Source organism: Indicator indicator, chromosome 5, assembly GCF_027791375.1.
Source record: "Indicator indicator isolate 239-I01 chromosome 5, UM_Iind_1.1, whole genome shotgun sequence".
Classification (NCBI taxonomy): domain Eukaryota; kingdom Metazoa; phylum Chordata; class Aves; order Piciformes; family Indicatoridae; genus Indicator; species Indicator indicator.
The window spans coordinates 7,109,837-7,127,391 of record NC_072014.1 but is presented as its reverse complement, the minus strand read 5'-3'; the positions used below and the strand labels follow the sequence as shown (position 1 = coordinate 7,127,391).

The 17,555-nt window shown below is 41.2% G+C and overlaps 1 protein-coding gene across 1 annotated transcript in view; it reads right to left on the bottom strand.

Annotated features, from left to right (window-relative positions):
• Positions 1-6,188: 6,188 nt before the first annotated feature.
• ANKRD44 (ankyrin repeat domain 44) overlaps positions 6,189-17,555 on the bottom strand; it is a 74,924-nt gene continuing 63,557 nt past the window's right edge. Inside the window, exons 20-27 of the mRNA XM_054381513.1 lie at positions 17,097-17,313; positions 15,674-15,761; positions 14,430-14,513; positions 12,695-12,840; positions 11,747-11,829; positions 10,547-10,629; positions 9,249-9,340; positions 6,189-6,454 (exon numbers count right to left, since the gene is read on the bottom strand). Of these exons, the coding sequence (XP_054237488.1) occupies positions 6,189-6,454; positions 9,249-9,340; positions 10,547-10,629; positions 11,747-11,829; positions 12,695-12,840; positions 14,430-14,513; positions 15,674-15,761; positions 17,097-17,313 (1,059 nt within the window). The remainder of the gene's footprint in view (positions 6,455-9,248; positions 9,341-10,546; positions 10,630-11,746; positions 11,830-12,694; positions 12,841-14,429; positions 14,514-15,673; positions 15,762-17,096; positions 17,314-17,555) is intronic.

Genomic DNA, 17,555 nt, shown 5'->3' with positions numbered 1-17,555 from the left:
AGACCTGGCCCAGCCTCCTCCTGTGCAAAGGGAGCAGCTTTTGACAAGTTTTACCAGGAATACAAGTAACTAACAGACATTTACAAGTTAGAAAATTGGAAGCTTTTCTATTCATTCTCCTTTTGTACAGGTACCGGAACGAGACACCTCGCTGCTTCACAGGTAAACACCTTTTGCCTACTGCAGCTACCCACGGTGCACCATTACACGATGCAGCCAAAAAAGCCAAATACACCTCTCCGAGAAGCCAAATCCATTTTTGCCCGGTTCTGCAGAGGCCACCTCGGGAAGCGGCAAGTTCGCTGACACCAAAGTTAGGAGAGCAGTCCAGAGCCGCCTGTGCGGTGGATCTCCCGCGGCTGAGCGCGTCCGAGGCTGCTTCAGGGCCACAGGCAGGGCAAGGGAGGGAAACCACAGAAGGGCTCCGCCTCAAACAAGCCGCTCCCGGCCGCGGCGATGCGGACAACGACGCCCCAAGGGCCACCGAGCAGAGCGGGGCCCCAGGACCAGCGGACTCCCACCTGTTACACCACCTCCCGCTCCCTCAGCGCCTCCCACCGCCGCACTCACCAGGTACTCGGGGTACTCGTACATATAGGTCATGCTGCACCGGTTCTCCTCGTAGAGGAACAACACGTCTCGCACCCCCAGCAGCACCAGCGCCGTCAGCACTCCGTAAAAGAGCGCCGCCAAGGCGGGAAGCCGCCATCCCACCCTGCCCATCACGCCGAGGTGCGGAGCCCTCGTCCCTCCGCCAGCTCTCGGCGTACCCAGGCACGGCGGAGCGGGAGCGGCACCGCCCGGGAGGCGGGGCGGGAAGGCGGGCGGCCTGGCACCACAGCCTGGTCTCGGCTGCCGTGAGGGCGGCCGCCATGTTAGGGAGGTCTGGCGTTTGGCTGCCCGCCGGTCCGCCGGGCTAGGGAGGGTCCGTCCGCCATGTCACAGGGGTGGGAGACATTACGAGGAGGTCAGCAACCTAGCTACGAAGGTTCCCCAGCCGGTAGTCTGTGGCGGAAGGTGTGTTTCCGCCACGCTTCGGAGGTCAAGTTGTCGCACTGCTGCTCCGCTGCGCGGGCTTGCAGCAGCTGAAGGCTGAGGCCCTCCCTCTCGCTCCCCTCAGCACGCGCCGGCCCCTTGGCACTTGCGGGCTGCGAAACGTCCCTTGGGTGTTGGAGGGCACAGGGCTACCCCAGCTGGCAAGGGCTGGGGGTGCCCAGAGAAGCCGGGCCGGAACCTCCCTCGGCACCTGCAGCCGGGGGACGGACTTGCTGCTTTTTGCCTTGCAGAAAATAGGCAAGGGGTTTCCACGGCTCCTGGCCTGGTAGCAGTGTAGCCAAAACACCCATAAAAACTTCAAGCACTCCACACGTAAAAGACGCAAGGCAGAGTAGTTGGGTTTGGGATTTTTTTTTTTGGCGGCTTTTGTTTGCTTTAAGCACTTTGAACAACGTGCTATGTTTTACTATCTTTAGGCACTCTGGCTGAATTTTTATGTCTGAGAGACTGCCAGCCCACCCCTGACTCTCAGTGTTGCTCATCAGTGAAAACTAATGGCAAAATATTAAATAACTGACCAAATAAAAATTGTCAATTTGATTTCATTCCACAGAGGAAACAATACTAGCATTAGCTGAGTTAAGACAAGTTCCTGAGGAGGTAGGTACAAAGTAGATATCCACAGAGTTGCATTTTCACCATCTTCACTGATAAAAACTTAAGTTTTTTTTCCCCACACCTTTAGAAGAAAGAAAAATGTACTCAGTCTTCCAACAGTATTTGTACCATTTTTATTTGTAAAAATAACCATCTGAATGCATTGCAAGAGTAGTTTACAGTTTAGGGTTCTTCATGACAATACAGCATTCAGTAGTTGAAAAAGTTACTAAACTGTGCTTGAGAAGTCTGGGCTTGAACTCCAAGTCATTCACCCAAATTAAGTCATTTTCCCCTCATTTCACGTGTGACATTTACCTAAGTCCTTAGACTTCAATTTACAGAAGCAAACAATACTGCCAAAACCCCACTGAAACCATCAAACAATATTTTATATCTGTTTATTACAAATGTTATGCAAAATATAACACTGGCACCAGATCTGTATCACCATGGTTTGTAAAGATATATTGCACATGCTAAAGCATAAAATATAAGACAAAACCTACAAAACATAAGATATTGGCTTTAATATGTAGATCACTGCATAAGAAACGCATAAAATTACATTTTATACACGCACTCAGATTGTCACTAGTTTTAAAACTTCCTGTCCTATAACACTGACCTAAGGTTTGCCTTTTTGTGTGATAAGAAAGCATTTTCAGCACTGCAAAAATTAGACATTATTCTTATAGAAATTTAGCATATTCATTTTCATTTCAATGCAGGTAGAACATACGAAAAGAAGAAACACTTTATACATTCAAAGAAGGTCTGAAATGAAAATTTACTGGTAATATATTGCTTTTATAACACTCAAATGAGGGGGAACAAGAAAAAAAGAGACAAGTTTCACAAAACATTTCCATCATACACAAATATAAAAAGGCACTCTAATATTTCTTACATGACTAAGAATAAAAACCACAATTTATTTTTTTTCCCCTCCAATCATCCTCAAGATACAGAACCAAGTTTCTCAACAGTACAATGGATAAACAGTTCAAATGTTTGCTCTAATTCAGTCATCTGGCAGTTACTCACTGCGTGTAAGTACCAAACACATTATGGTGCCCTTTTATAGTAGCAATGAACAGAAATCCCCTGAGCTATTTCACAGCAATTTCAGGCAGTCCAGAGGTTGCAACTTGGTATTTATGAGAGCGACTTGGGACCCCATCCTTCCTATGGATTCCCCAAATACCCTTTGCTTGGTGTAGACACAGAAGCGGTCCTCAAACTGTTACTTGCAGGATCCAGGGTTAAGTGCAACAATTCCATATGATTAACTCTACTCTTGTACAAAGTCCACAAGAGTAAAATTATTCCCATGCTCAAATACCTGCCCTAAATTACATGTGATAAATTATACTACAGATTAATGTATTAGCCTACACAAAAAGAAAAAGAGGAGGGGATTCTTCTAACTCACATGAGAAGGGGAGCAGGCTGAGTACTACTTTCAAGTGCCTTGCTCATGGCAGTGTTCCTCCTAAACACAGCATACTCAAATCAATGTCCTTAAAGATGATAACAAATCAACTGTTTCCATGAGTTTTGGAATATTGTCACTGCTAGTTTACAGGAAAGTTTAATCAGTGAAGTTTAGGTTTGGTTCCTAGAAGGCTCAAAGTAATTCAATAATCCCATATGCTTCTGTGTTGTCATGTACATCATTAAGAGGCAGTAGTTGTGCTACACAGTTATCAGAGTTAGGAGGTGTTGTAAGTAACACAGAAATATTTTCACTAACTCTTGTCTGGTAGCAAGTGAAATACTGACATTTTTTAAACACCTGCTTAAAACAATACGACGTCCTCTTTGTAAAAGGGACTGGTTTTCTCCCAGCAAAGCACCTTCATGTAGGACAGCCTGACTTTCTGTATTTCAGGGTGAGGGATAACTAACCCTACATCTCTGGTTAGAACAAGATTAAAAGGCTGACCCTGACAGATAGCATCCATTTCCCATACATTTCTTTTCAATGCCATCATTCCACATTAAACAAAAAATAAGAAAAATAGGGATATTATTAATTTCTGAGCAGACACCACTGAAAACTGATCTCTCCTCTTGTGCTTCGAGGTGGTTATTGCTATTCTGCAACTTTTAAAAGCAATAAACGTGGAGAAAAATCAATTGTAAAGATGTTATTGGGTGATGTTTCTGAGGAGAAAAGCAGACTGTCAGGTGCTCTATCACTCCACTGCAGAAAATAGCTGAGGGAGAAGAAATGTTTCCCTTTGGAGACACTATCCTTGTGGTTGGCTGTTGTAAACTCTGGAAATTTACTCATGTTCTAAGAAACAATGTTGCCCAGTGTTCAAGGAAACAGTATTTAACTTTACTTGACGTTTAATCAAACAATATTCAATTCTACCCAATGTTCAAGGAAACAATACTTAATTTGAGCAAGGCAAAATGAACTTAATATATACATATCTTTCCCTAAGGAAAGAACTGTAGTCTGCCAATAGATTTTTTTTTTATCACTTCAGTGGAATGTGGCTAAAAACTGCAGCTAAACCACTCATTTACCCTGCCGAAAGCATGCACTGAGGAAGCTCTTCTCCTTCTCCCAGCACAGATGCAGGCTTGCAGGAACTTGCAGCACTGACTCCATGCTATACTACCTCTTCCCCTCTTTGCTGTAGCTGTAGAGTCTTCTCTCACTTGTCTACCAAGGGCTTGGATCCCTTTCTTATGCTTTTAAACGAGGGAAGGTGATTTGCTTTCTGCTTTTCACCAGAATTAATCTTCACATTCCATACACCAAGACAGGCACCCTCCCTGGCCTTTCCTTTTTCTACTCAGGCCATCAGTCCTGCCTAGATTCACATTTTGTTTTGCACCATGCCAAACGGTATGGATGAACGCTAACTAGGAGAACAAGCCATAGTTAGTTATTTTTTTCCTGGGTATTTGTTTCATTTCAAATAAATATCAATACATTTACATTAAAATTATAAGAACATATTCTTTAGTCCAGAAAAAAACCCAAACAAACCCAAAACCTGTGGTCAACACATCATCAGTTACAAACGTCAACTTGAAACCTGCGTCATAAAATGTAAAAGTCATTCAAGACTATTCATTATCTCAAAAGTTTTTATGGTTTAGAAAAAACTACTTCCTTATGTCACTCACATTTGAAGAAAAAAAAAAAAGTAGCAAAGTCTTCCATTTAATTACCGAAGCATTTTGGTCCTCTTGGTACAGCTGGTTAATTCGTGAGAGCTTTTTTGTTTGCTTATTTATTTTTTTTTTTAGAGAGTCTCATTCTTCCTTTTGTACATCTGTTGCAGAGGAGGATCGTGGTCCATTTGACCTAGAAACTTTGGCAGAAGGAGTAAACATGTTGACAAAGCTGACACTGCTGTAAAAGCTGGTGACAACAGGGTTTTTTAGCACGGATCTCCAATCCCCTGCATGGTACACAGCCAGGTTTTCTGGCGTTTGGTGTTTCAGCTTTGGGTCTTAGGTTTTAATTGCTCTACCTTCGCTCTCTTAATCCAAACACTGGCAAAAGTATTTCAAAATTCGATACTGTTTACAGTAAAAATAAGTTATTTAAGCATAGAAAAGGGAAAAAAAATAATCCATTTAAGTTGGCAAGTTGTTATAAACTTTTACATATACCTCTGTTAACACCCGATTTTGTTTTTTGTGATATAAGATTTATGATTAATGGCTCAGGTGACAGAAACATCTAATGACCCTAACTCTGTAGTGCAAATAAACCATACATGTTTGTGCTGAATTAAAAAAAAAAAAAAATAAATAAGGGCCATGTGATTTCATTTTACACAAGTGGTTCCACTAATGTCCCTGGGAATATATGGTGAGACAAGTAGAATTTGGCCTCAAGAGTTAATAACTATATTTTTCTAATTGTGTGCTGCAACTAAGTGCTGTAAAAAGTGCCTTCTGTACTTTTAAGTGCTTAATACACACAGTATGTAACGGGTTTCATTTACTGTAGAAAAGTAATACAGGCAGCTTTAAGATTTACAACTTTACCTTTGGTTTGTGTAACAAAAAAAAAAAAAAAGGTGATTTAATTAACAGAGCCCCTGGAAGCAGGAAACAGACATAGGAAAGGGGTGATGCTCAAGTCTAGGAAGGCTACAATGGAAATATGTTTGTGTACTAAAGGTACAGCAAAAACACTTTTTACAAACAGTTCCCTGTTTCGTTGTGCTGTCAAAAAGACAAAAAAAACCCAACTTTTTTTCTCTTTTTTTCTTCCTACTTAAAATAAGAGGTAGAGACTTTCCACAGGGGCACTTAGAGCCTAAAGAAAACATCAGGAAGCTGAAAAGATGCAGAACGTTAGTAGGAATACGTTCCAGTAAATCCCTCTAACTTTGTTATTTAAAGGCTTGATTCTCATCAACGCTACAGATCTCTCCATACCTACTTGTCAAGAATAATAGCTAAGAATGTAGCCATGGGATTTAAGCTGTTTAAAGAGACCAAAATAAAGCCAAAACGAAATCGTAACAAACAAAAGGTTTTTGAATACCAAATAGTCAAAAGGTTTCAGAATCAGAATCATTTTCATTGTACCCATCCTCTGTTCCTAGGTTATTACTCAAGGGCTTATTGTAAGAGTTAATGCTGCCCATACTGGAGCCATCGCAGAGATGTGTCCTGGCCAAATTGTCTTTTTTAAAACAAACGAAGTTGAAAGCCGTCACTGAACTGGAAGGAGAAAAAGGCATCATGGTAGCCAAAATGAGTGCCAGGCAGTCAGCCACGTCTTTGTTAGGAGCGCAAGCCAGGGCTGGCGTATGACCTGGGCACAAACGCAGACAAGGCAATGGTTAGTACTGGGGGTACTGAGTGTGCCACTGAGCATTCCTCATATACATCTCTAGGTGACCTAGGAAGCAGGAGATGTATGTCCAGTCACAGTCATGCCAGGCAACAAGGGTATGTTACTTATTTTATATTAGACATGCTGGGAAAATACACACTCTATGGGGCGTTTCCATCACTGTGACCACAACAAGCACTCTGTTTTTTAAACCAGGCAGCAAACAGACTTCACGACATGAATAAAAGCACTTGGGAACACAGTTCTAGAGCACAGAGAGCGTGGGGAATACAGAACACGGAGGTACAGCCACAGGGACAGAAACTGGCTTCAGTTTCTGTGTGTATGGACAAGTCCCATTCTGAGAGCAACAGCTTTAATTAGAACATAAAGTATATTAGTCTTTACATATTTTGAAGTAATAAGCAAATGGTTTTAAAGACTCATTTTGAGCATCTATTCAACTCAGAAAGCAGTTTATTGAGGAACTCAGTTGTAAGAGACAAGAATTAGACCAGTGCAGATGGTACATGTCTAGCAGGTATGACTATGTGGATGATTAGTCAGCTATGCTGACGTTATGCTAAGGAACACTGGCTGTACTCAGAACGCATGGTGTATGCTTTAAATGCAAAGTTAGATGCACTGGAGCACCTCTCCTATGGAGACACTGAGAAAGGTGGAGCTATTCAGTCTAGAGAGGGGAAGGCTCCGAGGAGACCTTACTGTGGCCTTCCAGTATCTGAAGGGGGCCTACAAGAAAGCTGGGGAGGGACTTTTGAGGATGTTGAGTAGCGATAGGACTAGGGGGAACGGAGCAGATTCAGTTTGGATATTAGGAAGAAGGTCTTCAGTATGAGGGTGGTGAGACATTGGAACAGGTTGCCCAGAGAGGTGATAGAAGCCCCATCCCTAGAATTTTTTAAGGCCAGGCTGGATGTGGCTCTGGGCAGCCTGATCTAGTGTGAGGTGTCCCTGCCCATGGCAGGGGGGTTGGAGCTAGGTGATCCTTGATGTCCCTTCTAACCCTGAAAATTCTGTGATTAAGCTTAAATGTCACAGATGCCAGGAAAACAAAGAACTGGGGAGCTATCAACACTTTGTCTTTGCTGCAGTTTAACTTGGCTCCTGCCCAAGTGCTGCCCCTGAAGCACAATGGAAACCAGCATGCTGATTATACTCTTTACATTCTGCAGGCTGCTGTGTAGTACTCCAGGGTTTTCCAAGAAATCCTTCTTTATGCTAGGAGCAAAGAAATTATTTTGCAGATGGCCAGATCTTAAGTGCTGCATCAACAGTAATCCCAAGCATTGACCACTGCTGATACTCTGTCAAGTAGGCCAAGAGTGCTGGTAGCATGGATGACTTTGGTTGAGAAATGCGAGCATGGTTTTGTAGCAAGCTCCCCACAATGCAGTGAATGTATACCCTCGAAGGAATTTCCTCTGAGCTCCAAGCAGGAATATTCTTTAGGCTTGTACTTATACCAAGACTGCACTTAAATTTCTCTCTTTTAAACTGCATATCAGTTGTTCCTAAAAGAATTGAATGTGTGTCAAATGTAAACTTAATTTTCATTTTTTATACAGATACGAATTAGCTGGATCTGTATGTACAATTTTAATGCTAAAAACTGTTATTGTTAGAAGCCAGTCTAGTTCATTTTTCTGTCCCCTAATGGACAGATAAAGGAAGATGGAGGGGCTGAATTGTTATATGAATGCCATGAAGTCAGCATTGTAAGAAAGACCAGCTTATTTCAGCAGGACATTCCTGAAAACATTAATGATAGAAGCACAGCCCTCTATGGGCTCTAGAATGTTTAGGGAAGGAGTTGATTGAAAACTGAAACAAAATTACCAGATTTATAATATTTATGGAGCAAAGGAGACTGAGGGGAGACCTTCTCACCCTCTACAACTCCCTGAAGTGAGGTGGGTGTTGGTCTCTTCTCCCTAGTAACAAGCGATAGGATGAGAGGAAAGAGCCTCAAGTTGCCCCAGGGGAGGTTTAAGTTGGATATCAGAGGAAAATTCTTCATTGGAAGGGTTCTCAACCACTGGAAAAGGGTCCCCAGGAAGGTGGTTGAATCCCCATCACAGGAGGTGTTTCAAAGAGTCAGAGATGTGGTGTTGAGGGACATGGTTTAGCACCAGCATTGGCAGAGTTAGAGAATGGTTGGGCTTGATGGTCTTAAAGGCCTTTTCCAACCAAAATGATGCTGTGATTAACCAATGATGCATTTCATGAGGCAACAGTAATTTACTTGCTTCTTGGATTAGGTTAGGCAATCGTTAAAGCACAAGCTTTGATCTCAGAATGAACTAGGACACAAATCAAACATATGTTGATGGTTTTCTTCCTACCCATTCAAACATGCGCTGATTGAATGCATAATCCTTAATTCTTCTGCAAGGTGTCAGAATTATCCGGTGCCACTTGCATGTTTAGGAAATTCAAGTTACCACTGCACTCAGGCATTAAAAAAGACTAGCTGTTGACAGTACATGCAAAATGAACAGTAAAAGGGACTGCTGTGATGTTTAGAATACATTTTTATATTACAGAAAAATAAATACTATCTTCTTCTTTTGGTTTTTGGGTGTGTTGTTTTTTTTTTAACTAGGTACTCACACAGCTCACTGTCTGTTCTTGGAAGCATAAAAGCATCAATGATGCCTATCATCAGCTTTTAAGTCTACTGCTTCAGTCTGCTGTAAAGAATTACCTGTTGGATCCTACAGAAGGTGGGCAGAGCATATTACTTACTTACCATTTTCATCTACTGCCAGGACACATGCCCCTTTGGCTAGCAACTCTTCAACCACCATCTTTAAGCCATTCCGTGCAGCAATATGGAGGGGTCTGTAAACACCGAAGAGCTGAATTCAAGTTCAGTTTAAAACAGACTTTATAAAACAAGTCAGGTAATGCTTAAAGCATACCCATCATCAGCAAGAGAATGATCTTTCTTTGGATCATTACAGTTCTACTGTAGGCATGACATTACACTACAGTCTTTAAAACAATCCTCTTGTTCCATGCCTATAAAACATACATGCAAGACAAATATCATTACCTTTACATACACAAAGATGGCTTAATGCTTTCCACTGTTTGCAGCACACAACTGACATTTTAGAGGAAAATGAATCCACAACTGTTCCAGCCTCAATCCTGGCTACTGCAGATGGCTCAAAATCATTGTATTGCCTTTTTAGCCTTCAATACTCGATTGCTAATATTTGTTACTGCAGAGCAGATGGAAATTAAAAATAACCATTGGTTTGCTCCTGTTCTGGGCCAACACCCAAAGCTCCTCTTTGGGAGAAGCTAGTGGGACAAGAAAACCAATTTCATAGCATCATAGAATTGTCAGGGTTGGAAGGACCTTAAGGATCATCTAGTTCCAATCCCCCTGCCAAGGGCAGGGACACCCTCCACTAGATCGGGTTGCCCAGAGCCACATTCAGCCTGGCCTTAAAAACTTCCTTCCAAGAACTTCATACTGGAAGGGGGGGAAAAGGGGCTAAGATGGAATGAATTGTTTCACAAGCACTAGATGATGTGTCATCTGAACTTCTGGCTGAATCTTCTACTGTTGGACTCCCCCATAAGAGTGAAGCTGGAGTAAGAATATCAGTGGTTCTAACTCTGCTGATTTGGTTGCACACAAAATACCAACTAAAAAAACCTCTGAAAATTAAATGTACCAGTTTCAGTCTAAATAATGTACTTAGATTTAAGGTGAGGTTCAAAAAGCTAGGGAATGCTGGATGTATATGATGTATGTATACATTCACATAATTAACAGACATTTTGATACAGTCTTCAAATAAGTGGCCTCAGATAAGTTTTCCACCAGACTATGTACAGAATTGGCACTAAAGGAATCAAAATTAAAAGGGAAAATGCAATAAAATCTGGTCTCTTCAAAGGCAAGTACTCAAAACAAATCAGAAATTGACTTTTTTATTCTACAAAAAAAAAAATCTGAGAGATAAATTTGATTTGCTAAATTGGAATCTTCTGGTAAGTCAACCAAACTGGAGAGGATCAGGCTGTACTTACGTCTGCAATGCATTATTTTTTGCATTAATAAGGCTCTGTTCTTGTATCTTGTCAAGTATTAACAAGGCACATTTTTCATGACCCTGTGGTTGGGAGGAAAAAAACCAAAGTGTTAATTTGCTGAGGGGTTTGAAATTGAGGCAGAAGAAAGACTACTTATGGAAGCTAAATTTAATAGCTCCATTTGAAATATAAAACATGCTGCTCAGATTATAAGAATGTGTAGAAGGTGAACTAGAGGAGCCTCAAAACACCATTTATGAACCATCACTGCTTTAGCACACTTTAAAATGTAGACATTTGCTTGTCCTTAAGACCTTTCAGTTTATTATCCATGGATTCACCTCCTCAGCTTTTAGAGTGGACTTAAGAGAGCATTCAGTAGATGATTTACTACAACTAGGCACATAAAGATGGTTTAATCTCAGAAACCAATACTGAACTTTCCATGTCTTTAAATGCCTTACTGTATTATTAGTAAGCTACTCCAAAATCATTTTGCTGTGGGAGTTCTAACAGCAAAACCTTGGCAATGCTGCAGATCCAGGCCTTATATCCAATACTGTTTCAGCAAGTTGCAGATGCTTGAGCCTACAGCCCTGCCTGAAGGACCCTGAGAATTCAGCAAGGCTCTTGTGTCTGCAAAAACTGGAGTAATACTATCATGCTGGAATCTAATCTGTGGATAGGAGTAAAGAAAAGGCCCAGAAGAGGGAATCCCGTGGGCACCTTTTCTTCCTCTTAATTGGAATTAAGAGGAAGAAAGGCTGGGAAAAGACACCACCACCAATCTAATTGATGCCTCTGGTTTTACTGCTGCTCAATTAAGGGAAAAAATTGGGTTCCTTGCAAATAAACTGGAAAATAAGAAAAAAAAAAAGTTTTTTTTTTCTCCTTTGCCACCTCTCTTAAACTATTTTATATTGATATTATTTGGTAAAATCTTAAAGCATTTTCCATCATTTCTCTTACCTTCCCTTCCTTCTGTTTCAACTGTTGGAAGAGGCTTCACATTGAACTCTTATTTCTCAGTTTAAAAAAGATTTGAGAAAAAGCTTGGAACAATGGTTCCCTTCCTCACCACAAGTCTGACCATCACATTGCCATTGCAGAACAAAAATAGTATGTAAGGAGCATAAACACCCACATACAGACAAACAGACTGATGAGAACAGACATGTACAGAGGTTTCCAACTTACTTTACCGCTAGCCAAGTGCAAAGATGTATTCAACTCCTTGTCCTTTAATGTCAGGTCAGCCTCAGCAATGTTCACCAAAAAGTCTGAGGGATAGAACAGAAAGCAGTGATCAAATCTAGTGGTCAGAAGAACATGTGAAAACAGAGGGAAAAATTACTATTTCAATAACAGTGTGCATATGTGCTCATCAATTAAACCTTTATGTGATGCAAGCTTTATGAACATGAAGTGAAAATAACGAATGAGAACTGAGTCATCTTGTGCAGTTCACCAGGCAGCAACGGCAGAGCTCATTGTAGCTCACTGACCGTGTCCCGAACTGTCAAACATAATAGTCCTCTTAATTTGTTCATAAACTTCTCCATTTGCAGATCAGCATGTTCTGCCTGAATCACTTTTCCCTAAGAACAACTGTGGATCCTGCTATGAGAGGACTAAGGGGGTATGAAGAATTTAGGGGTGGGGCTGAAGCTAGAGAAAAGGGAATTCTGTTAAGCCAATATGACCCTAGTCTGTATGTCTATAGTGTATAGTCTAGCCTGGAAAAGCAGCTGCTGATAGCTGCCATTTTAAGAAGAGGACTTCCTATAACAGGGTAGAAAAAAAGATTACACAGTCTTTTTCACATGTGCAGTTTTACTGCTCCAGAAAATCAAGGAAGTAAAACAGGAAAATAGAATTATCGCTCCCCTCACGCTCTTGACAGTGTGCTATCAGGAGGAAATAAGACTCAGGTTTGTTGTTCCAAACATTCACCAAGACTACTGAGAAGCAGTGAGAGGAAAAGTAAATTTTCTTTAAAGATGTAAAGGTAGTTTCTTATGGACATCCAACACAATTTATTCCTCTCCCTTAGTTTTCACAGGAAAAAGCAATGACTTCCTATTTGGCATCGTAACCGCAGCAGCAGATCCCCGTCAAGATGAGCAGAGGCCAGGATGCCCTTACCTACAGCACCTATGTGACCGTTTTGAGCTGCCATCATCAGAGGCGTTTTCCCTGCGTGATCTGCAGCGTTCACTTGTGCACTGTGACTCAGGAGGAGCTGGAGGCACTCCACATGGTCTGCGAAGGCTGCTGCATGGAGGGGTGTTCTGTGGGGAAAGTAACACCACCACAGCTGTGGCTAAAGAATGGCAACATTCCTGTTCACTTACCTCCCCAAGAACCTGAAAGCGCAAGGCAGTTTCAGTTTATTTTTCTCTCCTATGAAACTTTGGGTTATCACCAGAGAAATGTTAGAGTGTTTATAAAGATGCAAAGGGTGAGTGCCAAGAGGATGGAGCCAGGCTCTTCTCAGTGATGCCCAATGACAGGACAAGGAGCAATGGGTGGAAACTGAGGCATAGGAAGTTCCATGGAAACATAAGGAAATTTTTTTTCACTGTGAGGGTGACAGAACACTGGAACAGGCTGCCCAGGGGGGTTGTGGGGTTTCCCTCTCTGGAGATACTCAAACCCTTCCTTGATGTGTTCTCCTGTGTAATCTGGTATAGGTGATCCTGCTCTGGCAGGGGGGTTGGACTGGATGATCTTTCGAGGTCCTTTCTAGCCCCTGGCATTCTGTGATTCTGTGACCCTGTAAAGCATTTTCTTCCCTCTTCCACTGTCTCCTTTATGCACTGTGTGATTAGGTTTTAGTCAGCTATGACCCTTTTTTTATTTAAAGCTTTTTAAAAGATACCTCTTTATATCTCATTATTTTTGCACAACATTTCTGTTCCTGTGTGATCTGGTATACGTGGTCCTGCTCTGGCAGGGGGTATGGACTGGATGATCTTTTGAGGTCCCTTCCAACCCCTCACATTCTGTGATTCTGTGATGTGAAATAAGTTAAATAATATTGACAGTCTCTTGTGCAATATAAGCTTTACAAATACTGCAGCAACAAGCTACAATAACAGTATTCCTATGCAGGCAGGAGGAATCCTGTCCACTTCGAAGGCTATCAATTTCCACAAGACAGGGACACTAGAATCTGTTCGCTGTCTCCGTAGGGCATCTTGGGTCTGAAGTGTGACTAAGAGAGACAACAGATAGTTGGTACCAAACCCAGCTCCTAGTGCTACTTCACGTTGTGCTGAAGATAAGGGTGAGCTGGTCTTATCATTTTTGGAGTAAGTAATCACCATTAGTGAAGGTCTTGAAGTTGTTTCATTAATAGTTTTAGCAGTTTAAATTATATGTATATATACACACAGAGTGGGGAGATGATGAAGGTGCCGAAATCAGGGTTTGGCTGAATGTCTATCTCTTGCTGTATCACCATTATTTTATTTTGAGTTGTGTGCCCTTAGAATGCTAACATTACACAAATGGCTTTAATGGAATCCTTGTCTTTGTGTACACATTATCATTCCGTTTAGCAAAGACAAAGGTGTTTAAATACTTAACAAATAAGACTGGCTCAAGGAAACAGCCTGCAGCCATAGCTGTTCTAAACAAGCAAAATACTGTTTCTTTTGTATTTCTTTTCCTATCTGCTATGAAATTGAGTACTTTGTAGTGTTCTTACTACAAGTGAGCCACCATTTAACTCTGCTGCAGTGTAAATTGCTATCTGAAGGAGTCAGCATGACTCAGCCACATTGGATAAGGCTTAGTTCTAGGGGTTCAGAAGGATTATGGAAAGTACTAGATGGATTCATGAAGACAAAATGCAATTTGTTTAAGAAATTATTACCTTCCTTTGTCATCTTTGCAATTGACAATGCTGGCATCGATGGCCCCGATGAGCAGTGATGCACAGTTTTCATGATCATTGATTCTGCCAAAGGAAAAACATTTTCCAAAAGATGAAAAGTCTACATCTTTTCTCACTTTCCATTATTAATTTACTTCAATTCCCATTCGTATTTCTTAGTTAGTTATAAGTTATCCTAACATAACTTTGCTGTAAAGCTTTCAGCCACATTTCTGACTATTCATCACCTCTCCATTTAACCAAACTGCATGTGCTGCTCTTGAATTTCAGTCTTTACAGCAAAGCTGATCCTGCAGTTCACTGTGCACAAAGGTAATTGGAAGTGCAGCACAAACCTAGGACTAAAACCTTAATACCTTCAAATCCTTTAGTCTATATGTCAAACACCTGGATCTGGAAGGCACTGTTGTAGATACCTACATATAGAACTATTTGCATTTTCAGTTTGCATGTGTTTTTAAGTTGCCCATTTTTAAAGGTTTTGGGGATTACACAATAGTTTAAAAAAATACAGTTACTGAACAAAAAAATGTCAAAGCCATTATAAGAAATTCAGTTTGCAAATACATTTCAGCCACTAATAACTTTAAACAGAGTAAACCCAGTGCATTATATATGCTTTTATTTCTCTAATATATTGAAGTGTTTGTAATTCCTAAGTTTGACACGTGACAAATTACTTTTCTGCTTTCCAGTGATGAGGACCATGGAGTGGAACAGGAATTCCTAAATTACTTCTGGAAGACATCAATTCTTCTAACAGAACATAGAATAGCATAGAGTCATTTTAATGGCTGGCAGAAATAAGGAAGGTTTCCATTTGGTTTTTCAGTGCTGAATTCCTTACTCTTCTGATGGCTTACATGTAGGACCTAGAAAGCTTATTAAAGCAAACTGAAGTCATCTTGCATTTTTAAAAACACGCATTTGCCACTAGGTTATGAGAAGTTACAATTTGGCTCTGTTAGAATCCTTCCTACATTAAAAGGAGCAGAAATGCAACTATTTAATTATAAGTCAAAATTTCATCAAGTAGCCTGAAAGTGTCAACTTTATGCCAATACACTCTGACACTTTTCCAGCAGAGGTAGGAGCACAATATTACCATCAGCTTTAAAATTATTTGCTCATGTAAACGGTCTAAAACAGAAGTCTTTCTTCTCCTGCTGTTACTTTTCCCAGACATATACTAAAGGCATTTGTAACTGGAGATTTCTACTTACACAGCACAGTGCAGTGGGGAGAAGCTATTACCATAGAATGTGCGGAAAAGTTTTTGTTCCAAGAGTACCTCTATGCAGTTTTCATGACCTGTAAGAGATCAGACATCATTCACTTTGTCGTGGGTTAAGGCTTATGCCTTTAAGAACCATGGAGTGGAAGCCTCCAGAGGCTATATGGGTCCAGGGAGTGAACACAAAATTGTGACCTTTGGTGTTTCATCCCAGAATGTCTTTCATCTTTCCCTATAAAAAGAGAGTGCATAGATGACTCTTTCTCTTTCCTTCCCTCCCTTCTCCTGGGATGCAGTGAGCTATCTTACCTGGTGTGGGGATTCAGGATTGTTCCAGGCTTGGTCGTGGCTTTCAAGGCCTGTTTGGGCCTACCATGGTGTGTGTGTGTGGGAAGAACAGAGCATCGGGAAATAGAGCACTGGGGTTTTGGTGCAAGGGGTTGTATTTCTGAAAACGTATAATCCAGTTGGGGAATTTGAGTATGAACATGAAATTCTGTATGCTGAATTCTTGTTTAAGGTAATCATTACTACTTTTTTTTTTTTTTTTGGTATAAGCTTCTGTACTGGTTTTGGTAGATATGAATAGCACTTTCATTTACTCTTCCAATATATTCTGCATTTCTATCCAATCCTGTGTGAAGTCTTCTTTAACTACTTTAAGAGTAATTTTAGAGTCTGTCTTCCTCCACTGCTTAAACTCCTTCTAACTGAAGACACTTAATTCAGAGCAGGCTTAACATGGATGAGAATTTAACACCAAGTTCAAAGTTGAACACAATGCGTATGCAAGCGCTTATGGCATGAAATCACAAACAGATGTATTTATTTTTATGGCAGCAACAAAATGGATCCAGGCTAACATTAGCACTTACTGAAAAAAAAAAAAAAGGAAAGGAAAATGAGTTTCTTCTTTATGTGGTTGTGTATATTGCACTATACATCTCCAGTCTGAAATTATGGTATTAGGAAGACTGATTGTTCTATTAAGCAACAAGTTCAGATTGTCCAGTTTAGAATCATCAGTTCAGAATATATATCTATTGATGTGCATCAATAGATCCAGAAGGTGACACTTCAAAGGTGTATTCCTGGCCCACAGAAATTAATGAGAATTTCATAACTGACCTCAGTAACACCAGAATTTCACCCTGGCTTTCTGTGACTGAGAGCAAATAAGCTGCAAGCCACCAGGAGGCACTGCTGGAATTTCCCTGGCTTCTGAACTGAAGGGTGAATGCAGCAAAGGCTGACTACAGAGAGCAAGTGGAGGGGATTTATCTCTTTGCCAAGGAGAGGGAATCTGCCTCTTCAGGTTAAGCTTCTCAAAAGCATTCAGCTACTTTGTTACTGTGTTCCCCTAAAATGAGGCCAGGTCTGGACTCAGCTCAAGCCCACTGGGAGACACTTACCATTGTAGCAAGCCCAGTGCAGTGGTGTATAACCTTGGTTATCTTTCAGACTGCAGTCTTCCTCTGACAGTGCTATCTGCAGCAACTCACTCAGCCAAGTGGCATGACCCCGAGCTGCTGCAAAGTGCAAAGGTGTTCTGCCTCTGGCATCCTTACACAAAATAGAGACTTCCTTCTCTAACAGCATCTGAACGCACTCTTCATGCCCAGTCATAATCTGGTAACAAAGAAATGAATGAAAAGGTTGACATAATACAGAATCTTGCCCAAGAAATATAGATTATGATTGATGCCTGTGAACATGAAAAGGTCTGGATGGGGTTCAGCAGGCAGAGAGAAAAGCTCCTTTGCTCCCATGAGTACCTGTGATAACTGATACGTCAAAATGCTGTCTTTCAAAGGCACTGAGTCCTAGTCTGTGGAAGAGACTCCTCTAAGTGAAGCACAGAAGAAAGGAGG